Source organism: Nasonia vitripennis, assembly GCF_009193385.2.
Source record: "Nasonia vitripennis strain AsymCx chromosome 1 unlocalized genomic scaffold, Nvit_psr_1.1 chr1_random0005, whole genome shotgun sequence".
NCBI classification, from domain to species: Eukaryota; Metazoa; Arthropoda; class Insecta; order Hymenoptera; family Pteromalidae; genus Nasonia; species Nasonia vitripennis.
The window spans coordinates 1419986-1445000 of record NW_022279591.1 but is presented as its reverse complement, the minus strand read 5'-3'; the positions used below and the strand labels follow the sequence as shown (position 1 = coordinate 1445000).

Below are 25015 nucleotides of genomic sequence, written 5' to 3'. Positions count from 1 at the left end.
TGGGACATCACACATGTATGGGTTTTCACGTTTTTAAAGGCTATAAAGCGGGAGTAAATTAGCTGTTTCTTACACAGCCACTACACAGCAATGAATATTTAGAAATAATAGTATTACTAGCAATAATCACCTCGCACGCTAACGCTCGCTCGGTTGTGTTTTAATGGGGGTTTATTTCAACATGTACATTGTAAATAGGTGCATTTAAAATAAATTTCTTAGGATTTGAATTTTCAATTATATAAAAGTTGATATTTTTAAAATATTGTAAATTTTGTGTTATAAGATTCTGCGAGGGAACAGATATATTTAAACAATTGTAAAATGAATCATTTAATTAAATTTTTTTAATCTGTATTTTTAAATTTAATTAAACAGTAGCATGAATTTAAAATTAATGTTCTAAGAAAAGAAAATTTTTAATGGTGTTAAATACCAGGCAGATTGATTAGACAAAAAAAAGTAATGCATTTTTTTAAATTGAATCATTCAAGATGTTATAAACTCTGTATATCTACATTGTATAAGTTATTTTTATGTATATTTATGTGTAGTTATTTAATGTATATTTATATAAATATACGCACTGTAAAAGAGGTTTAAATGAGATGCGAATTACAAAATATAGATAGTGTGACCGTGAAGGACCGGAGAACCATAGAACTGGAGAAAAAGTGTTCATGCTTAATATAATGTATAATATAATATAATATATAATATAATTACAAGTAATTGTTTTTTGCCCGGCGGGCGTTTTTCATTTTTTTTGCCCGCTAATGCAGCATATGCGGGCAAAAAGAAAATAAATACAAAACGCCCGCCGGGCAAAAAAGAATTACGAACGCCCGCAAATATTTCTAAAACAATGGTCAATAGCTCACATCAAATATACGTATATGTATGCGTGTTTGTATATGATCATGTACATTTGTGTGTGTGTGTGTGTGTGTGTGTGTGTGTGTGTAAACGCGGAAATCAGTACATGCGTTACAAAAAATTCGGTGTGCACTAAGTGCTCAACGGACTCTTTGGCCTCGTGCGGTTGCAGTACTCGTCTTGACTCGAACTGCACTTGACCTAAAAAAGCCCACTTTACGCTCTCGGTATACAATATACTATTGTTTCCGCAAATGTGGAAAAAAAATGTATGAGGAAATAAAAAGCTACTTTAGTCCTGATTTTCAGGAAATAATTTTTTTACAATTTAATTTATTGGTTTCAGGCATTGAGAATGAAATTGAATTTAACGAAATATCTCCGGATTGGTTATTAGAAACAACGGAAGATTTAGATTCTTATATTGCTCAACGACATTTTGAAGATGCATATAATTTGTTTTATAAAGCAAAAGCATTTATTGCTAGTAATAAAACAAGCCGACATTTAAGGGAAATGGAAATCGCACTTAATGATCGAGCGTATAAGCTTATTAGTGTCATTACAAAAGAAATGGAGTCTAGTGCAGATGCTAAATCTCTTCAAGGTGGCGGTCTAAGAAGTGCCAGAAGGGCTGTACGACTTCTCATACAACTTGAACGTACTGCTAAAGCTTGTCAATTATATCTTCGTTTATGTAGTGCAGCTTTAAAAGCAAGTATAAAGAGAGTTAAACGAGAAGGTTCTACTGTAGCCTACGTTAAACAAGTTAGTGCAATAGCATTCAGCAACATGGCTGAAGTAGCACGAGAATTTCTTAAAAATTTTCCATGTTATACAAGTTGCAGTTCAGGTAAAATAATTTTATTTTCTTTGGTAAATTTGAAAAAAATAGTATATTGATTACGTAACATTTTCAATATTACATGAATAGTTCTTTCCTCTCAGAATAATTTTAAAATGTTTATAGAAGTTGTGTTCAAAGTTCTCAAATTGTGGCCTCTAATCGTTTTTTAATCTAAGTGACGTTTGCCTGGTTTTAGGTAATTTTGGTTAAAACATGAAGTGATGACTATCGCTTGTTTAGTGGCTTTGTCCAGCCGTCTGCTTCCTGCAGCATCGTCAAGTCGTCTACTTCGTGCAGCATCATCCAAATGTCTACTTTGTGCCGCATCTTTCAATCATTCTCTAGACAGACTTGACCCCGACAGCTACGTTTCTCTGCATCGGTCCGAAGAGCGCATAGAAATTCCCGACCCAAGCTCCTACGTTCCTCTGTATCGGGCAGGGGAGTAAAAGCTCAACTTTGTGGCCTACGTTCCTCTGCATCGGTGCGAGGATTGTTTCATATTTATGACAGTGGCCTTGGTCTAGGAACATTTTACTTGGCTTTTCTAACAAACTGGGCAGTTTGGACGATCCTCTATTTTAAATCTGTGTAGGTACGTCCGAAAGCATTCGTGCCGCGTCAAAAAATGTGTGTCTTCCTCGTGGGCATTTTCACCACCACTCTGGTCGGGTGCATAGAACGAAGTCGGTGAATGTTGAGGGCTCTCTTCCCGCGTGGCTTTCCGTCTCTCGCTCTTTTTACGCACCCATGATAGTTTCAACCATTAACAGTCTCGATTGGCTGATTGGACTGTAGTTAGGTACTACCTATTTCACTCTCCCTCTGCGTCCTCACTCAGCAACCTCGTGACTGTCTCTTCGACCTTTCTCAACTCGACGAACCGTAGAGCTTCCTCTTCGTCTCTCCTCCCGGTTTTATCGAGAGGTAGTGCCAACGTCACTCCTCTACGCTTTTTTCTCTCAGTACATATTTTACGCGAGTGTGCAGGCTCACTTATTTCTGAGCCCCCAAGTTCAAGTTTCCTAGAGCTGCTGTTATTACACGGCAGTCGAGGCATTAGACTACGGTGTTGCAAAGATCGTATTTAATAGGAATACGGACTGCGCAAGTCTACAAATAATTATTCAATTAAGGGGTCCAGCCTGGGTTAAATCCTGAAAAAACAACCACAATTCATGACATTTTACTATATAAATAAGTATTTTTTATAAAACGTGCATAAAAAAGACCATTTTCGGCGCCTATAAACTGGGCCGAATATGGGGTTTTCCGAGCGTCACACAAAAAGTAGAGCGAGAGTCCCTGATCACAATAAATGTATCAATTAATCCATTTTCGCCCCCTATATAGGTAGAACGAGCCTACAATAATCGGAGAATCGGAAATCGGAGACCGAAAATGGTCGTTTTCGTCCGCTCGATTAATTTTTTTTGTTCATCTCCTTACTAAATCGTTAAAAACTGTTGAAACAATTTCCAAAATTTTGGAAAATTTTCAAAATTCTCAAAATTTTTAAAAAATTTGCAGTTTATTAAAATTTTGATTTACTAAATTTTAAAAGCTTTATATATGAATCTATACACACCCACCGTAGTGGACGACTCGAAAAACTCCATTCTCGATCCACTTCATAGGCGACCCAAATGGTCTTCCTTATACACTTGTTATAAAAGGCACGGTGAACAACGAGGGGCGAATGTGCTTTTCCAGACTCGGATGATTTTTGAACAAAGCCCATTTTTGCTCCTTGTTGTACAATGTACTATTTAGTCACTTGCCAAGGCTTTGTGAAAGATTTGCACCGTCTTTTTTACTCTACCCGTGCTTAAAATGTACTTTAAACATGCCCCCTCAGCTTAATGAAAGACATTTTTAAAAAATATCAATTAAATGTTGTTAGCAACAAGTACAGTGTGAAAAATATTAATTAAATTTATTAGCTACGTATACAACGTATGAATAATAATATTTAACAAAAAGTATAGTTTATTGCACTATATTTTACCCGATCCTTCCCTATAACGTGGTAGCTTTAAGGCTCCCCTCGTCCAATAAGCGCGCAGGGCGCTCACACTCACACGTTGCGCTTTTTTTATTTATAAACCTTAAAACTAAAAAATCTTCTTACTATATTAAAATATGTCTAGTCGTTGGTAGTCTCCGGCTATAAGTTCACTTCATTCCCAAAAATACTTAATTATTTGACGTGTCATTATTAAATATACTATTAAGTATTAGATGTACACTCGATGATAAATTCTTACCAATCAAAAGCAAGATTTCAAAAAAGTTCCACGAGAATTAATTTCCGTCGAGTATAAATAAATATATTCAATACAGTCAACATTCTATAAAAGTAGTTATGGCTACTAGTACACTCTAAAGTCTAAAGAACAAAAACAGGTGCTGGAAAAAATAAATGCTTCGATTACTTCTTTGGGAAAAAATAAATCATTACTTCTATATTTTGACGAGTACAACAAAAATTAAAGGTACAGTTTATTCTTTTGTAAAGAATAAAACGTACAGTTTAGTCTTTTGCAAAGAATAAATTGCGCGATTTAATCTTTTGCGAGAAATAAAATTTCAGCCCACCATTTTAAAAGAATAAATAACACAATTTATTCTTTTGTAAAGATTCAATCTCACAGTTTAATCTTTTGAAAAGAATACATTTTTCTCCGTCATTTCAACAGAATAAATTTTGAATTTTATTCTTTACCAAAGATTGAATCTAGCGATTTTATCTTTATCAAAGAATAAAATGTATTCCTATGATTAAAATAATTGATCACTGTTGTTATCACTAACGAAAAGAACAATCATACATAAATATTTATTGTTGAATGATATTATTTAATAATAATTTGAATTTCTTGATGTATCAAATCAAATCAATGCAGGACCAAATCTGCGGATTATATCTTGTGATATGCATGAATACATACAGCATTTGTCATTTTATATTTACAAATTAATCATTTAAAAAAAAGGTCATATCTGCACAAATAATTATTTGCAGCATGCTTTCATCTGGACCAATCTTAAAATAATCTTTATTAATCCATATGTATATATATATATATATATATATCATACATATATATACATGTCATAATATACGTCAAAAATATAAATACCAATACCTTAATTTCTTCTATTGCGTCCTCCTTGAAGAAGCTTTGTAATAGTAAAATTTTTAGTTATGTCAAAACTTCTAGAAAATACTTTGTGGTGTGTTAGAAGTTCAAATCAAGTGTTTTTAGAAAATGTTCGTGTTGTGGATGTGTGTGTGTTTTTTTCTCTCGGGGAAGAGGTGTTAGGGAAAATCTTAGAAAGACCATAGCGAGACTTTGTTTATGGGGTCGTCAAAACAGCCCCATCCGCGATGTCAGCCGTGTGTCGTACCAAGGAACGCCCTCTTTGCCTTTATCGACCCTCGGTAAAGGCGCACCTAGCTCCATTTTCTGTGCCCTTGTTCCCCGCGGTACGACCGTTGAGTAGTGCTTCGCGGGGAGGGGGGGGGGGGCGAAAGGCTTTTACGCCCTTTTCTAATTGATGTGGTCGTCATCACGTCTTCTTCTTTCTGCGTTGTCCGGGCGTCTGCTTCTTACTGCATGGTCCGGTAGTCTGCTTCGTGCGGCATCGTCCGGCCATCCTCTGGACAGCCCCAACCTCGACACGGCTTAGTGACCTTCATCTAGCTACATTTTTATTCCGCTGTTTCGCCTTGTCTTTGCCTTCTTTTCTCTTCGGCATTTCTAACCTTTTTGAGGATGGCCCTTACGTAGTTGTTTACTGCGTTCTAACTATCCTCCGACGTCAACATAGTTGTCATCATTGAATCAGGTGTCACTCTGGTCTAAAGATAACTATTGAGTTCTTCTCACTCCATTTGGTATCGCAAACAGTCACAAAGAACATGCTCCGCATCTTCTTTAGCGTCCAAACAAGCTGGGCAGTTCGGACTGTTGTCTAATTTAAATCGGTGCAGATAAGCCCGGAAGCATCCGTGCCCGGTTAAAAACTGTGTGAGGTAGTAATTGACCTCCCCATGTTCTCTTCCAGTCCAATCCTCTATTTTTGGTATAAGACGATGTGTCCATCGCCCTTTGTCATTAACATCCCATCTTGTTTGCCATTCGGTCATTGTCTTCTTTCTTGCTGCATCCCAGATCTCCTTTCTGAGTTTTATCACTTGTTCTTCTTTTAGTTTGGAATACTTCCTTACTTTCCATCGCCAATAGGTCAATCGGCGGCATACCAGCAATAATGCACACCGCATCGTCCGATACTGTACGGTAAGCGAACGCCACTCTTATTGTTAGTGCAATTCGTCTGTACACAGTGGTTAGCATTCGGTCATACGATTTCACCCGCATCGAATCTATCCACATTGGGGCTCCATATAGCATAATCGATGTGGTTACACTGGCTAAGAGTAACCTACGCTTCTGAGTTGAGCCTCCTATATTTGGCATCAATCGTGATAGAGCAGCGCCGACTTTTGCTGCTTAATCGCTGACTATTTTCAGATGTTGTTTGAAAGTTAGTCTTGCATCGATGGTGATGCCCAAGTACATGATGGTTGGTTGAGAAGCTATCTCATGTCCATGTACTGTCAGTTTAATTTCCTCCATATTCTTCCTACTAAAGATATAGATAACTTTCGTTTTGTGGCTGGCTAGTTCCAGACTCGTCTCCGTTAGCCATTCGTGTATTATACGGGTCGCCTCTTTCGCTATTTCTGTCACCTCTTCTTTATGTTTCGCGACTACCACTACTGCTATGTCGTCAGCGAATCCCAGGACTGTTGCTCATTCAGATAATTGTAGTCTTAGTACCCCATCCTACATGATATTTCACGTGGGCCAAGCACTGACCCTTGGGGTACGCCTCCTGTAACTTTATAGGTCTTGGTACCATCCTCCGTGTCATATCATAGGATTCTGTCCTTCAAATAGTCGGATATCATTCTTCTTATATATAAGGGCACATCCTGTTTCCGGAGTGCTTCGTGTATTTTACTCTATTTGGCCGAATTGAATGCATTTTTGATATCCAATGTAACTATGGCGCAGTATTTCTTTTCTTCTTTTTCATCCATCTTTTCCCCTCTTTCGCTGTTTGCGCATTGTCGATCACTAGGCTAACTGCGTCCAGGGTTGAACGATTCTTCCTAAAGCCATATTGGTGTTCCGCTAATTCATCTTTTCCTTCTATAAAATGATCCATTCTGACGCAGATTATGCGTTTCGGGATCTTACCCGGGGTGTCCAACATGCAGAGCGGTCTGTATGATGAGGAATCCTGGGGTGGCTTCCTTCCTTTTGGCAGAAGCACGAAACGCTGTTTCTTTCAGTTTGTGGGAAATGTTCCCTCTTCTAGACATGCATTGTACAAGTCTACGAGGACCTCTGGATGAGCATGGATGGTATGCTTCAATGCAATATTGGGGATGCCATCCGGCCTTGGGGCCTTGTTGTTTCCTACCCTTCTGCTGGCGGCTAACAATTCCTTAATCATGATCGGTGGAACAGCCTCTTTATTCGCACCTCTTTCGATGACACTTGGCTCTTTCAGTTGCCTGGGGAACAGTGTGGTCACTACCCGGTGTAATAGTTCCGGGCATTTTGGAGGGGGTACGTAGCTTCCTTTAATCTTCTTCATTACTATTTTGTAAGGTCGTGGGGGTCAAGGGTCCTGTTCGACCTTATCTTGTACTTCTTTAAGGCACCGTCGCTTGTTTTCGCGGGTTGTCTTCTTAAGCTTTCTCTTAGCGTCCTGCATTTCTTGTCCGCGGGCATCTACTATTTCCTGGCCTCTTCCGGTTTTATAGTATTTCTTTTTTGCCCGTTATTCTCTTCTTCTGGTCCGGTGACACTCGCTGCGCGCACTCTTCTTTGTCACACCAGTATACTGGTGTTCGTCTACAAATGGGCACGTTTCTCGGCATGGCTGCGTCACAGGCTCGTGTGATATAACCCATCACCTGTTCCACCTCCGCCGTCCCCGAGAGTTGCAATTCTTCCAGTGCCAGTAGGGAAGGATTATGATAACATCTCCTTATCATAATCCTTTGTTTTCCAACCGACTCTGTTGGTCCTTGTACTCGCGCTGGGACTCTGCTCTGATTTTCTTACTTCTATTATTATGGCCTGGTGATCACTATTTATGTAGTGTTGACTCACGGTCTATTTGTCAATTGAGCCAACAAGGCAACTACTAACAAAGGTCAGGTCTACAATAGATCCTGCGTCTCCTCTTCTAAAGGTGTTAGTGCTACCCTGATTAACTAACACTAAGTCCAGGAGAGCAGATGCTTCTAGCAGTACTTGTCCTCTTTGGTTAGTCCTTTGACTGCCCCACTTTACGGCCCATGCGTTAAAATCGCCTGTGATAATTACTGGCTTTGTTCCCGCAATATCCTGCACGAGTCAATCTAACTGCCGCTCGAACTATTCGATCGGTGCGTTAGGCAAAGCATACCATCTGTATACCAATTTTTTGATTAAGGCCTTGCCAGACGAATTACCCTGGTGGATTGTGTTGAACTGGCCGCATGACCTTGAGATGACCTTCGGTACCACAACCAAAAATACCATTCTGAACGTAAAATTTTCCCATATTTCCATTCCCGCAATAAAAAAATAGGGTTCCTATCTAAAAAATTAAAGTTGACCTTAAAATGACCTTGACAATCGATCTCAAGGTCAAATTCAAGGTCACCATCTGGCTTCCCTCTCGACATCCTAGAACTTTGGTCTTTACCATTTTTTCGATTAAGGCTGTCCCTGACGAGTTATTTCCGGTGCCCGTTTAAATTGGGTCACCCTGTATATATAGACACACACATACCCCCCCCCCCACACACACACACACAAACGACAAGATCGAGTCAACCTTATATTAAAATGAATAAAAATAATGAAATCACAGAATACATGGATTGCAGATACATAAGTCTAATGGAAGCTGCTTGGCGTATCGTAGGATTACCTATTTGAGCTCGTTCTCATAGTACAATTAACTTAGTTGTTCATTTAGAGAATCAACAAAAAGTAATTTTTGATAAAAATCATATCGATCATTCTCTTAATCACGAAACAACTTTAACAGCATGGTTTAAACTAAATAGAAAAGATGATCTCTAAAAAAAATAACTTTTAAAAAAGTAAAAAGTTAGGCAAGTTTAATATATTTCGCAACAAAATTACAGATTGAAAAGTACTAAGATCAATCAAACAAAGTCAAGTTTATTATATTTAATCGTGATGAAGCAAGGAACAACTCTCAAGATAATTACTACGTAACTTGCCATGCCCGTTTAATTTTGTTTATTGGTGAACAACTAAAATTTCCTTTTATGTATTAGAACGTCATACAAACACCATAAGTACAATGAAACGGGCATGGCAAGTTACGTAGTAATTATCTTGAGAGTTGTTCCTTGCTTCATCACGATTAAATATAATAAACTTGACTTTGTTTGATTGATCTTAGTACTTTTCAATCTGTAATTTTGTTGCGAAATATATTAAACTTGCCTAACTTTTTACTTTTTTAAAAGTTATTTTTTTTAGAGATTTCAATCCTTTTTAGTAAATTTTTTTGAGTATTTCATATTCGACGTCGTAGAAATAAAATATAAGCATATTTAGCACCTTTAGATCAAAGCTTTTTTGTAACATTTTTATCACTAACATGAGATCACTGATTGTTGATATACACCACCCTTGAATTATTTCTACGCCAAGACACCAAAACCCACGGCGCGAACTATCCAGACCTCGTTATCGGACACCCTGTACACCTAGACGCCGTCATCGTATGATTTATTTACCTAGACACCAAAAACCACGAAGCGCACGACCTAGACCTCGTCATCGGCTACCCTGTACACCTGGACACCGCGTTCAAGTGATTTTTACACCTAGACACCAAAAACCACGGAGCAAACTACCTAGACCTCGTCATCGGCCACCCTGTACACCTAGACACCGCCCTCGAATTATTTCAACACCAAAAGCCACGGAGCGCACGACCTAGACCTCGTCATCGGCCACCCTGTACACCTGAACACTGCGTTCAAATGATTTTTACACCTAGACACCAAAAACCACGGAGCGAACTACCTAGAACTCGTCATCGGCCACCCTGTACACCTAGACACCGCCCTCGAATTATTTCAACACCAAAAGCCACGGAGCGAACTACCTAGACCTCGTCATCGGCCACCCTGTACACCTAGGTACCGCCCTCGAATTATTTCAACACCTAGACACCAAAAACCACGGTGCGAACTACCTAGACCTCGCCATCGGCCGCCCTGTACACCTAGATGCCGTCCTCGTATGATTTATTTATCTAAACACCAAAAATCACGGAGCGCACCACCTAGACGTCGTCATCAGCTACCCTATTTATCTAGACACCTTCCTTGAAAGATTTTTACACCAAAACACCGAATACTACGGAGCACACATTTATAATTCAAGCAGAGGAGCAGACAATGTAGGCTCAATAGCTTGTGCGGCCAACTTCACAGTCTAACCACTCGGTCAAACTGCACGCAGCTAACTTAACGGTCTTACCACTTTTTGGGCTGAAGAAAAATTAAGCAAGTGATTTCAGCATTTTTGTTCACCTGCATACTTGTTTATTATGTTAAAGCTGGTTTATTGCTGATATTTTGGTTTAAAATCATAGTTTGGCATACCAGTATAAACATTTATCAAAATTAGCTGGTTACATGAATGATAAATAATTTATTTCCTTAATTGAAAATTCGAGAGACCAATATAGAAGTAAATAGTGTCACGGGCGCCGAGGCGTCGTCTGCTTCTCAAACTCGCCTTCGTGGCGCTCCCGCGCCATTTGATTCTGCTAAAAAATTATTATATTGTGACATACCAGAGCCTTATAGTTTCACGAAAAAAAGGTGGATTAAAAGTAAAAATTATTCTAATACCTTAGAAATACATATCAAGTGGCGCGGTAGCGCCACGAAGGCGAGTTTGAGAAGCAGACGAAGCCGCGGCGCCCGTGACACTATTTACTTCTATATTGGTGTTCGGATTTTTCATTATACAAAAAAAAATACTTATTATTACTGTTGATAAGGTTTTTTGGCTTATTAGAATGTTTTTGGAGCTAAACTATGATTTCCAACAAAAATATTACTATAATATGTGAGTGTATAATCCACAAATGCTAAAATCACGTTTTTCGTCTTCAGCCCGAAATTTGTTAGGACCGTGAAGTCGGCCACACAGCTATATACAGATGGGAATTGCTTTCTCAAAAAAATATAATATATTACGATATTTAGAATTAAGAGATTGCCGGTGCATACTCCGCATTCCCGAGCAATAAGTAACTAGCTTGCCAAGGTAGCCGATGACATGGTTCAGGTTGTTTTTTTTCGGTCTCTTGGTATATTATATAAGTATGGTGTCTAGGTGTACAGGGTGACCGATAACGACGTCTAGGTCGTCAGCTTCATGGTTTTTGGTGTCTAGCTGAATAAATCATACGAGGGCGGTGTCTAGGTGTACTGGGTGGCCGATGACGAGGTCTAGGTGGTGCGCTCCGTGGTTTTTGGTGTCTAGGTGTAGAAATTGTTGAAATATGGTACATATATATTGTGCAATGCCAAGTTCAAGCCAAGTTCAATATGTATAGTATAGAGCCCGCGAGAATGAGTCAGCGTGCTAATGAGTGTGTAAGGGGACGCACACCTGTAAGCCTCTCCTCTCAAGGGTATGTGCGTGTGAGTCACGTGATTATAAGCGGTGTCGAAACTATACGAATTATAAGTTACTGGGCGACTACGAGTGAGTCTACTCGTTGCTGTACGCTCTTGGAGAGCACACGCATGCTCGGCATGCTTTGTATGTATTCACTACATTAAACTCTTATGTTATAAACAATTCTCCAGTCTACCTCACTCATTTTTCAACAGAAATAATTCAAGGGTGGTGCATATAAAAATGTTACACAATAGCTGTGGTCAAAAGGTGCTAAAGATGTTTATATTTTATTTTTACCACGTCGAATATGAAAGACTCAAAAAAATGTACTAAAATGGATTGAAATCTTTAAAAAATGTAACTTTTAAAAAAGTAAAAGGTTAGGCGAGTTTTATATATTCCACAACGAAATTACAAATAGAAAAGAACTGAGATTAATCAAACAAAGTCAAGTTTATTATATTTAATCGTAATGAAGCGAGGAACAACTCTCAAGGTAATTACAACGTAACTTGCCATGCCCTTTTTTTATTGGTGAACAACTAAAATTCTCTTTTTATGTATTAGAACGTCATACAATAACCATAAGTACAATGAAACGGTCATGACAAATTACGTAGTAATTATCTTGAGAGTTGTTCCTCGCTTCATTACGATTAAATATAATAAACTTGACTTTGTTTGATTGATCTGAGTTCTTTTCTATCTGTAATTTCGTTGTGGAATATATCAAACTTTCCTAACCTTTTACTTTTGTAAAAGTTAATTTTTTTTAGAGATAATAGGGTACAATAAGGTTATCTTCAGCAATAAGTGCAATAAGGTGGTAAGAGAGAGAGAGAGAGAGAGAGAGAGAGAGAGGTCTTTATTTGCTAAAAGCAAAAAATTATACAATTTAGATCACAAAGACTGTGTCGCATACAGTGTAACAAAAAGAGAAAATAAAATATATAAAAATAAAGTCACATAAAATCACATAAAATCACATTTCGTCATATTTAATTATCACATTAAACTTTTTAATATTACGCTGTACATTTAAGGTTTGGTCATAGACCTATCTGTATTGCACGTTTGAAATCTAAAATACGTAATACTGAAAGAATTTTTACGGTCTAAGGGCCGAGTCTGACTAGATTAAGAATGTAGCGCCAGAGGGCTCAGAGTCGTCACGATTCAGTGGCCAGCAGGTGCCGCCGTAGTGCCCCCTTGAAGGAAGCGAGAGATGGCAGGTTTCGCAGAGTAGAAGGGAGAGCGTTCCAGAACCAAGCACTCTGGACCTGGAAGGCCCTAGCTCTGGTTTCAGTACTCACGGTAGGGATGCTCAGTTCCGGGGGAACTCCCGTACTGGAGGGTCTTTGCTTGTGTTTATTGAACAATGAGGCCAGATACGAAGGTTCACTGATCCGGATTATTCTGTATAATAGAATGGCCTCAAAATAGAGCCTTCTGGAATCGGTGCGAATCCATTCTAGACGTCTCCGGTAAGGACTGATGTGTTCATCCTTCCTAACCCCGAAGATGAATCTCACACACGAATTGCTCAGTCTCTGTATCCGTATTCGTTGTTCGTTAGACGCGTTCGGGATAGTCACAGAACAGTAGTCGATGTGCGGTTGTATAAGTGTCTCAACTAGCCTTCTGCGGAGAGTCTCAGTGGTGCAGCCCCTGGTAAACCGCAGACTATATAGGGCTTTGTTTACTTTTTTCGTGATAGCATCCACCTGCGGTTTCCAAGTAAGTAAAATATAGACTTGGTTTTGCCGGAGTTAAGTCGCAGACCGGAGCTCTCCGCCCAGCCAGAAACCAGCCGTGCCGCTTCTGCCAGTCGAGCCGCGCCGTCCAGGAAATTATCTTTGTTGGTGTGTAGATAGGTCTGGAGGTCATTCGCGTAAAAAAGATGTTTAATTGTGATGATTAATTGTGTTGCCGTCGAGTATATTTTGCAGGTCATTAACATAGAGGCTAAACAGCAAGGGTCCCAGGACAGAACCCTGTGGAACCAGATTGGTTTCAAGCCACTCTGAAGTTCCGTTTTTATTCGAAATTACCATCTGAGATCGCCCCTGTAAATATGATTTAATCCACAGGAGAGCCGCCCTAGAGAACCCCAGCTGTCTCAGCTTAGATAGTAATTTGGAAGGTGAGATGGTGTCAAAGGCCTTGCTGAAGCCAAACAGCAGCATAAGAGTCACCTTCTTTTTGTCAATTGCCATGCGTACGTCGTCGGTAAGTTTTAATAACGCTGTGTTTGTGTACTGTGGTGTTTTCTGAAACCGGCCTGGAAGGGATCGAGTATATGATATTTATTAAGATATTCCATGATCTGGGCGTGCGCGATCTTCTCAAGTACCTTTGAGAGGAAGCAGAGCAATGCAATTGGACGAAACTCCTTAACATTGTAAGGAGCGCTGGTCTTTCTTAGCGCGATTAACTGTGCCTGCTTCCAGATACTTGGAAAGATCCCCTGAGCGAAGGAGCAGTTAAATAGATTAAGAATAAATTCGCTAATAATTGGAAGGGCCTTGACGACCACCCCATATGGAATACCATCGACACCCCTCGCTTGCGAGGAAAATTGTGATATAGCAAGGACGACGTCGCCCATACTAACAGGGCTAAAAGTAAAGCCCTCCTCGCTTGCAAGTAAAATAGTATCCGTTGCATTGTCTATATTTTCAGCTCCCCCGGCGTAAAACCAAAAAAGTCCTCCTCCTTACGCCCAGGTAGGAGGCCGAGATGACGCATTACCTTCCAGATATTTCTATTTTCATCAAGGGCATCCGATAGTTGTTGGTGAAGGAAGGATTCACGCACTTGAGCAGAACGCATGTCGACCTCGTTAGTGAGTCGAAGAACCTCATCGAAAAGGAGCCTCAGCTCTGGTCCAGACCAAGGAGCATATTTCGTACGTGGGCAAACCGTTTTCAAATGCGCCAATTCATCAATAGCTAATTTTATATTATTATTAAGAACGCATAAAGCGTCCTCCAGATCGGTTTCGATGGAATTCATGGCTGTCCAGTCACAACAAGACAAGAGGTCGACAAGACTAGTTATGTCTATGCACTTGTAATCCCGGTAAGAGAAAGTGTCACTCGCAGGAGTGGGAGCTTAGATGTCTAGCGAGACATCTATGACACAATGCTTGCCGAAACTAGGCAGCCACTCATTCTTAGAGTCCAAGATCGTGTCGTTATCGCCGGTCATGATAAGGTCAATCCACGTGTGAGACGATGAGGTATGATGTGTGCAATACATCAAAAAGGTCTGAGTCCTTTTGCACCGGAATTTTCGGGGGCCTGTAAATAACTCCGAGTAGTACCGAAGGTGAGTCGCCCCTTTGTACGCTGCAAAAAAGGTACTCTAGGATTCCAGGTTTTCCTAGACCCACAGTATCAGATGAAGCAAGCTTTTTAATTTTCAATCCATTGCGCACAAACAAGGCGACGCCACCTCCGTTTACATTTCGATCCTGCCTAATGATGGAAAATCCCCCAATGCTAACTAGGCTATCATCCACAATCGGACCCAGCCATGTCTCCGCCAAAGATGTCAAACGAGGGGCGTTCTGCCAAAAAATTACGGACGATCTCAATGCGAGCCCTGAGCTAGTTCACATTGAGAAAGCCCGCCCTCAAGTCACTCCCAGCACCCGGCGCATTGTCAGGGGGCCTCGCGAGTCATATAGAGGGCGCGGATGATTATGATGACGATGATGACGACTGTATGGATGTTGATGCAGATAATACAGTCGTCAATGATCGCATCGATGCTGGCAACGTTGCAGCCGATTTGCTTGCCAGGTCCGACTCAGGTCTATTACTTGAAGTAACGTCAGAGTTTTCGTCCTTTTCAGTGACGTCATGCGTGTGTTTGGTCGTCGAGGTTGTTTCGAGCCGGCCTGACACGCCGTGAGAATAGTCTGCAAGTCGGCAGCAGATGCAAACACGTGCGCACGCTCGCCCCCCCCCCCCCCCCCCACGCCTAGCCAGGAACCTGACACCCGCATGCCAGACATATTTGAAGCCCAGTCCCTGTGCAATGGGCCTCAAACTTTTAAACAACGAGAATTTTTCCTGGGACAACATTTCATTTAAATAGATTTTATGTCCGGTCAAGCAGGCAGCAGTCTCCGGGTCTAGAGCCCCGGACTTGATGTCGTTTGTGGTCAGGTAGTTGTTAGCTAGCTTGCTTTTCGCAAGCTTGATGACGATTGATTGCAGCACACCTCGACGCGTCGCTGAATTTGCCGCGATCGTGTTATTGCTCTGAACCCTGTCTAGTCTACGCTGGCGCAATACACGAGTACTGGCATCGTCGCTCGTCTGTAGGGCGGGAAGAATGGTGCTGAGCAGTGTGAAGGCAGCTGCGCCCGAGATTTTCTCGTTGACATTATCAATATTCGGAATTAGTCCGTGTATTATGACCTCGCACCCCTCAGGAACGTCTCCCCCAACCCCGCGTCCTCGTCAGTAGGTGCCATCCGAGGAGAGGAGCATTTACGTTTTCCTGCTACCTCAGTGGCTTCACGCTCAATAATACTAGGACTCGAATCAAGCAACGAACCGCAGTCCGAAACCGGCAACGAGCCCGTGTCGAGGTCCTGGCTAGCACGATGGAGCTTTTTAAGTATTTGTTTCGTTTGTTGCAACTCGTCCCTAAGAATAATATTTTCGTCCAGGACTAGCTTGTTGGCGTCAAGCAGTCTATTAGACGCGCTGATGTTATCGGCTAGTTGGGTCTCAAGAGCAGAGATACGGGTATTCAATTCCTCCGTACCGACTATGGCGCCCCCTTCTGCTAGTACAGAGTAGACACTGTGTGGTACCGAACCCCTGCTCACGAGAGCCCTCAGGCCATCAAGCTGATCCTGAACCATGTCAAATCGTTGAAAGAAAAGCTCCATCGTACTCACAGGAATTAAAATATTTGAGATACCCAATAGGCAGGTGTCTCCCAATGGCGCATCCTTTGCTCTATTCTTCTGCAAAATTGCAGGGTCCAGTGCAGATGAGTCATTAATCGACGCTGATGTGAGCGAAAAGGGCGCCTGTGAGTCGGTGACCCGCCCGACAGATGCGTTCGGGCTCTGCTGACTATCCTTCTGCTGTTCCGGTGAGGCAGGCGCCTGGGAGTCAATGACTCGCCCTGCAGAGGTATTGCGGTTCGGCAGGCTGCTCTCGCGCTGTTGCTGCTTCGTGTTGGAGCGGAGAGGGGAGACGATCGCCGCGGTACTGTTGCCGCGATCGCCTGACCGCGGTTTTGCACACGGCGTCGTCGGAGGGAGACGCGAAGTGTCGACGAATTAGCTCGAAGCACTGGTCCAGCGCGAGCGCTCCTAACCTCTCTAGGACATTACAGGTTTTTAACGGTCTCCCTGGCTCTTTTTAAGGTGCCATGCAGTAATGCTCCGGCGCGTGGAACCTGCGGGAAGCCAGATTTTCTGAAAATATTTAGACTCACACGGAGTCAGTCAGAAAACAGCCGAAAATCGGGAGGGAGGGAGGGAGGGAGAGGGAGAGATTCGTCGGAATGATATACTATACAACGTCTATTCTGCGTAATTGTGCATGATTCTGCGTGATTCTGCATGATTATGCGTTTATCAACGAACTTTTGTGCTACTGCTAGTTTACCGCTTGCTAAAATTAATGTGTCTAATACTTAGGCACTGAAAACCTGCCAAGACTCGACGCAAGCACTCGCGTGGATCATCACAAACACGACGTGTGAATCCAGAGAGTAAACGGCAGCGTGCTCTACGTCAGCGAACATCTTGTGTTCCTTGGTTCATATTGGTGGACCAGAAACTGGATATCGGCCAATTGCTTCAGGACATGCAGGACTGCTACAACAGAGTCGAGCAAAATCGACACCGTGATCCACGGAAAATCTATAAGCTCGTCTTCAACTTTACGAGCTCTCACCGCTTGAGCTCGACAACGACCCTATGGTTCGTTCATCTATGGTTGTTCGGCTCGTACTTCAGCCTCCTTAACGGTAACTATATGCTCTTCCTAAGACTTCATACGCTTGTTTTTTTGGAATGAGTCGACAATGAACGACAAGGTCTTTCTCTTCTTCCGTTACAGCGGTATCGGTTAACCCTTACATATTAGTGCAGCAGAGTTCGCCACAATTGGCGAGCGCCGCAACGACGACTGTCGGAGCTGCTCCGACGACCAGCAAACGACACTTTGCGCTCAAGACCATTAAGCTGAAAACGGCGCGTTAGACAAGGAGAGCCCAAGAACGAGATTGCGACGGAACGTCTCATCAAGTTTGAAGACGAGGAGGAGGCGATACACCTCAACGAGACGTCAACGAGGTGCCGATGCGGCCCCCATAAATCGGCAGTGCCGGAAATCCGACAACCTCAAGCTTAGGATACCCGTGACACATAGCCACAAATCCTACCGCTGCTGTCCGTCAGCATCATCAAGACCCTCACGCCCCAGATAATCAAGGTTGCTCAATAGCAACAGCAGCAGATCCTCAAAGACAAGATACGTAAGATAATAAGGCTCTCGAGAGGTCGTTTATCTGTCGAAATAATTTCTTCTGAACGTAAATTAAACGCATTAAACGGGTATAAAATCAGTTTGAAAGACACCTTTTACAAAGTAAAATGTTGGCAACTATAAGTTTGGTCTCTACCCTGGTAGAAAATAACACAACAGTTATGTTTGGCCAACGAACCTGCTAAAAACGTCACATTTACCTACAGTTTACCGTTGATAAGCATTTCTACCGAGGCATCTTCATAAATCAGTACATTTGTACAAAAATTTAATTCTAATTTTTCCTCCAAAGTTTCTGTATATGCTTATAAATATACGGTTATGAATGTAGTGAAATCTGTGTTATATATGTCAAGCATCAAGTATTAAAGTTCAGCAGGTGAGATAAGATCAGCTGACTAGTGGTTATTAAAATAAAGGTTATAATTTATAAAATATTTTTTTAATGCGCACTTGCCGTCCGGTCGTCTTATAGGTTATCGATGAAACATTTGAATTGTAAATCTGTTAATCATATTAAAATTACACCTTTTTTGTTATAATCTAAAAGGATCTTTGCTTTATTGTGAAAATCTTTAAATATATACGTAAAAGTAAAAGAAATCAAAGAAAAAATCTCAAGCCAAATTTAATAATTTGCAAAAATAATAAGTATTTTTGGAATCATACAATAATATTATTTTTTGCTTTAATAATTTGTCTTTAACATTCTTTTTTTACCATAAACTTTTGCGTATGGATGAAGTGTTTTATTGCATTTATCTGTTTTCATTTAAAATGCGATAAATGTGCATATTTTAGTGGGGAATGATCGATAAGAAATCAATAAGTTAATAAGAAATCAAGAGTTCGCGGAGCCGTACTACGATGCATAGCATGCGCTTGTACCGTAGACGTTAGCTCAGTGGTTAGAGCTCCCGCTTGTTAATTTCGGGGTCCGCGGTTCAAGCCCGCGTCTTCTCTTTTCGCTTTCCGACTCTTCTCCTCTCCGTCCGTTATATATTGTTATTGCTTGTCGCCTGTCAGACACCAAGAAAACATAAGACCAAGGGAAGTGAAAACCGTTTAAATGTAGTCGAAGTATAGACCCATATATACGCAAGCAGCATATTTGAGTCTAAGCTTCGGGCGACTTTGCATAGCGAGTCGGTATAAAAGGCCTTGCACTTTATATGTCTGACAGTATAAGTATATTCGTTGCGCGCAGCATAACATCCTTGCGAGTAACAATAAACATCTCTGTGCGACGATCTCTCGTAAGTTTGGAATATAACGACTTACAACAGTTACAACTAACCTTCAATTTGTGTATTTAACGTGTTTGACGATTTAAATTTTAGCAATACCCTAGACAACTGTACTTGTATTTGAAATGTGGCAACGAAGTTTTGTTTCGTGTATTTTATCGGTATGACATGTTGGTTTTTTAGTAGTTCATATTCCTTTGTTCTGAGACTTTAGTGATGAGTGTACAATTTTGTAAATTCTAGATGCCCTGAAGAGGAAAGATGTAATCCTTTGAAACGTTGGCACCATAAGTAACAAAAATTGCTCGTAGAGATCATTCTATGTTTAAAGTTTAAAATAACAACAAGCATTAGAGTCTATAAACACTATAAAAACTAATTTTGTCAATGGCTTGGACAGGTATTGCAAATTTAAAACACCCATCCGATAAGAAAAAAATTAAAGAATCTGAAATTATTATTTGGGATGAAGCATCCATGATTCCTAAAAATGCTTTGTTCCCATAGTACCCACTAGTAAGTGTATAAATAATAATTGAGAGGATCTCTACTAAAGAAGTATGACTAAGGGAGTAATTGAGGGGGAGTAAATGAGGAGAAAAATTCTTGAAACGGCGGCAGCAGCGAAATTTTTTTTCATTATATAGAGAGATATGTTTGTGAACATTAAATGCCAAATGCTGTATGTATTGATGCATATCACAAGATGTTATCTGCAGATTCAGTCCTGCATTGATTTGATACATCAATACATTAAAATTATTAATAAATAATATCATTCAACAATAAGTGTTTATGTATAATTATTCTTTTTGTTGATAAGAACAACAACAATCTATTCTTTTTATTATAGGAGTATATTTTATTTTTTGATAAAGATGAAATCGCTCGATTCAATCTTTTGGTGAAGAATAAAACTCGACATAATATATTATACTCTTTTGAAATGACGGAGCAAAATATTTTCTTTTATGAAAAAGACTATGAGATTGAATCGTCAAATAATTAAATATCATTAGAATTAATTTGTAAATCGCAAGTAAAGCGAGCGTTTCTTGCTAGTCCCATATTAAGAGCCTGTATATCGAAGCCTAACTTTAAAGTTAATTATCTCAAAAGAAATAATTTAATACTCTTAAATAAAAATCTAGTATAAAAATAACTGCAATTGAATAAAATTTTATTTTTATTTCTATTTTAGCTCTTATAGTATGGAGCAGTAATGAATTGAGACTTCTTGCTTCACATTTAATAAAGCAAATGTTTGTACCACAAGTTTCGTTAAACACTCTTGTGGAATGCATCGTTTTAATACGCAGTCATTGTGAACAGGTTTGTTTGATTGCATACATATTTATTTATTATTTATTTATTTTATTTATTTCAACACCATATACATATGACCTTTAAAAGGCATCCTATAGAGGCAAACGCAGTTGCCTGTACATAGGGATGGCATAATCAGTAATACTAATATACTTAAAACTACCATATAGAGCCAAGATAACGCATTTAACGCTATCATGCCCTTGTTCCTTTTCATAGCAAGTTAACAATATTAAAATATTTAAAAAAATATATAACATCCAAAAGTTAATTCTTTTCTATAAACCTCTTTAATTTTCTTTTCATAGAGATTTTATTTATTGCTAAGTCTTTGAGATCATTCGGTAGCGTGTTAAATACACTCACAGCCACGAAATAACTGCTTTTCTTGCTTACTGTTTTATCAATTTTAGGCAATGGTAGATTCTTGTTTCGTGTCTTGTTTGTACTTCTTATGTATCTGTCTCTTAATTCATTATAATGGTATACTATACACTCTAGTTCGAACATTTGCCTTATACTTAGAGGTTGGTTCTCTGCTATATAACAGTTTTTATTTATAATTCGAAGTATTTTCTTTTGTATTCCTTGAATTAAATTTAAGTAATTGTTATAAGCCCTACCCCATGCAATGATGCCATAGTTTGTAATACTTAGAAAGAAGGCATAATATAGTAACATTAGCGTTTTACTATTCATACATTTCTTTAGCTTCACAAAAGTAAAGATTAAATATCTTGTTGTTTTTATAATATAATTTATGTGTTTATCCCACTTTATGTTATAGTCTATTATTAAACCTAAATATTTACAACTGTCTACTCTATTTATTACATTATCACCAATTCTGATGTTTAAGGTGCTAGGCACACTATCACAGTAATTGCCATATGCAATATATACGGTTTTATTTACATTGAGCGATAATTTATTTAGGTTTAGCCATATTGCCACCTTACGAATATATTCATTTAATTTTTCTTGCGCAGCTGTCCACGAGTTATCACATGAGATGATAACTGTGTCATCAGCGTAAGATAATATTGTTTCATTTTGCATATCTGTCCGTAGGTCATTCACGTATAATATGAAAAATAGAGGGCCAAGTATTGTTCCTTGTGGAACCCCTATCCTGATTTTTTGGTACTCACTCTTGCCGTTACTTATCTTTACACATTGTTTCCTATCAGATAGATAGCTGCTGAGTAATTTTAATACTTCTCATTTTACACCGTATCTTTCTAATTTGTCCAGCAATATACTGTGATCTATCGTATCGAAGGCTTTAGCCAGATCTAAGAACGCAGTTATAATCGGTTTGCTTTCATCTAGGTTTCTATATATAATATTTGATAGACAATTAAGAGCATCCTTCGTTCCTCTCTGTCTTAGAAAGCCGAATTGTCTATCAGATATTATTTTGTGCTTCATAATAAAATTATAAAGTCTATTGTATATGATTTTTTCAAGTATTTTGGCAATGTTAGAAATTAGAGATATTGGTCTATAGTTGCTAATACAACTATTGTCTCCCGATTTATATATAGGTACAATATCTGCTTTTTTCAGTGCATTAGGCCAGATTGATTTCTGTATGCATATATTAAATATATACTCTAACGGTTTTGATGTATGTTTAGATAAAGATTTGATAGTTATTGCACTAATATTATCTACTCCACCAGCCTTTTTTTTTCATTGCAATAATTATTTTTTGAATTTCATACATATTAGTTGGATTAATAAAAATTGAGTAGTTGTTTCGAACTGGCAGTTTCAATTGTTCTAAGTCCATTTTTTTAATTTGATTGCTTAAATTTAATCCTACATTACAATAATATTCATTCATAGTGTTCGCAATAGTAGTCTTGTCATCAATTTTCTGATCATTAACTATTATACTATCAAGTGATCCTCCTTGCTTCTTTTTTTTCCTAACTTATCATTTATTATGCTCCAAAGCTGCCTTGAATTACCACTGCATTTTCTAATGGCATTATTTTCGTATTTATACTTAGCATCTTTAATTACCTTACTCAAAATTTTTTCATAATTTTTATAATCCATTTTCAGTTTCATATTTGTTGGATTCTTTTTCCATATATTATATAACAACTCTTTAGTTTTACAGGATATTAATATTGCTTTCGTAATTTTTCTTAGGAACTGAATCTTTTTTGTTTTTATTAGAATATTTTCTATCAGTTGCTTTTTCAACACAGCTTTGTGCATATTAAAATCTCCAAATATACATTGATTTTTTATATTAACCTGTTTAGCCAGGAATTTTCTTACTGAATTAGTAAACTCTTATTAAAGAATTCGATGATATTATGTTTTTGTACAAATTCATACAATCTGTTCTATAAGATTTTTTCAACGATCTTTGCAATATTTGATATAAGTGATATCGGCTTGCAATTGTTGATGTTATGTTTCTCACCTGCTTTATATACCGGGACGATTTGAGCCTTTTTTAAAGCATCCGGCCAAATCGGTTTTTCAATACAGAGGTTAAAAATATGCGTTATTGGCCACTCGATATAATTACTAATGATCCTTAAGGTCTTACTATTTATTTTATCGACACCACCAGTTTTGAGCTTTATATTGTTTATTATATTTACAACCTTACTGGTATTTGTTGGTTTTATAAACATAGAATTTGCATTCATTTTCGGCAGTTTAATTTTAGAATTTTTTAGTTTAACAATACCATCACCCGAATTACTCCTCTATTATCGCAGAAAATTTGTTCATATTTTTTGCAATCTCTACTTTGTCGGTAATTTTTGTTGGTAAAGTTCGTTGACCTTTATATAACTTATGGCATCATTGGACCTTTTATTACTTATTTTACTATTTATAATTTCCCATAGTTTCTTTGGATTATTTACATTTTTTTCAACTAGAATTTTGTTATATTTGAATTTGGCATCTTTAATCACCTTATCTAAAACTTTATCTACTACATTTTCTTTAGTTCTTTTTAGATAATTCAACACATTGTTTAATTTCGGATAATAGGCTGCCAGTTGACAAATTAGAATCCTGTATCAATGTAATGTCATTCCAGTTTCTGAATAGTGCAATGTTTGCTAATTTTTTATAATTTATAAATACTGTTGGTTTGTTGTTTTCAACTTTCATTTTATTCACAGCAATAAAGATGGGGTAATGGTCAGTAATATATAATTTGAGTTTATAAGTAACTTATTCAGGTTTTTAGTCTTTATGAAGATATTATCTATCCTTTGGCTAAACCAACAGGCTGCCTTGTTATATCCACAAAACCTGGTATATATCCCTTTTCGAAAAAATGGCACAAATGCTTGACTTACGTTGTTGCAATATAATATGTCAATATTGAAATCTTCTATAAGAAGACGATTTTTAGTGTTTTTCTTCTATTTCAAATATTTGTTTAAATCTAACCTTAGACTTAGATATGTCATGTCATCTGTATATGGATGAGATTCCAATATTACTATTATTATTCAGGTTTATTCTAGTATTTACAACTTTAATCCTACCCTGTTGAACAATTTCCGTGTTCTTAGTTAAGTTTTTATTTACGAATACAATATCTCCATCATTTCTATTAAGCCTACTTTCGTTATAATAGGACTTGTATTTGTAGTCCCTTCCACTCAAATAAAAAACAGTGTAATTTACCTGATCAAATGTTTCCGTAAAAATCACAACATATGGTTTGATGATAAGGCTTTAAAATAATATTTTGACTTTATCAAAATTTGCGTTCATACTTCTTACATTTAAATGCATAATTATATCATTTTTGTTACTAATCGCCGTTTTTATGCCGTCAATACCACTGTATGTTTTTTTTTTTTTGTAATATTGAATCCTTTTGTATTATGTCTAGATAATCAAAAGTATCCATATTATCAACTTAAGATTTACCGCTTCTTAACCTTGTACTTTTCGGCTGATTAGGCTGATTAATTGAGAGCTGCCCTGCTTTCCGCGCAGAAGCTTACAGTTCTTTGACCTGAGAGTTTTTCCGGCGGCTCGATCCCTACTCTCTCCGTGGCCTATAAAAGGACCTGAACAAGCCGTACTAGCTCACTAGCCGAAGCGCAACTTAAGCGCCAGCGCAACTAAAGCGCCTAGTCCCTGCTCTTGAGCAAATTACGTCTTGAGCAGGTAAAAGACTTTGAATATTTTCGAATATTTTTTGAACTTATAAAATTTCTGTATCTCAAATACTTATAAATTTGTCGAGTCAAAACTGATAACGCAACTAACGCGTATCAGTCTAGAACTTAGAATTATTTCGAATCGTTTATATACATGTTCTGCCTATTTGGTTACATTTATTAGGTTTCGTTTTGGATAACTCAATACATTGTTTAATTTCAGATACCAAGTTATCTGTAGCTAAATTGGGATCCTTGCATCGACATAATTTTTTTGCAG

At 38.5% G+C, this 25015-nt stretch overlaps 1 protein-coding gene across 4 annotated transcripts in view; it reads left to right on the top strand.

Annotated features, from left to right (window-relative positions):
* The window catches only part of LOC100116911 (exocyst complex component 8), a 342632-nt gene that overhangs the window by 255610 nt on the left and 62007 nt on the right, over nucleotides 1–25015 (top strand). For all 4 annotated transcript variants that reach the window (XM_031921075.2, XM_031921081.2, XM_032601342.1 and 1 more), the window contains exons 6-7: nucleotides 1223–1729; nucleotides 20451–20581. In XM_031921075.2, coding sequence (XP_031776935.1) covers nucleotides 1223–1729; nucleotides 20451–20581 — 638 coding nt within the window. The remainder of the gene's footprint in view (nucleotides 1–1222; nucleotides 1730–20450; nucleotides 20582–25015) is intronic.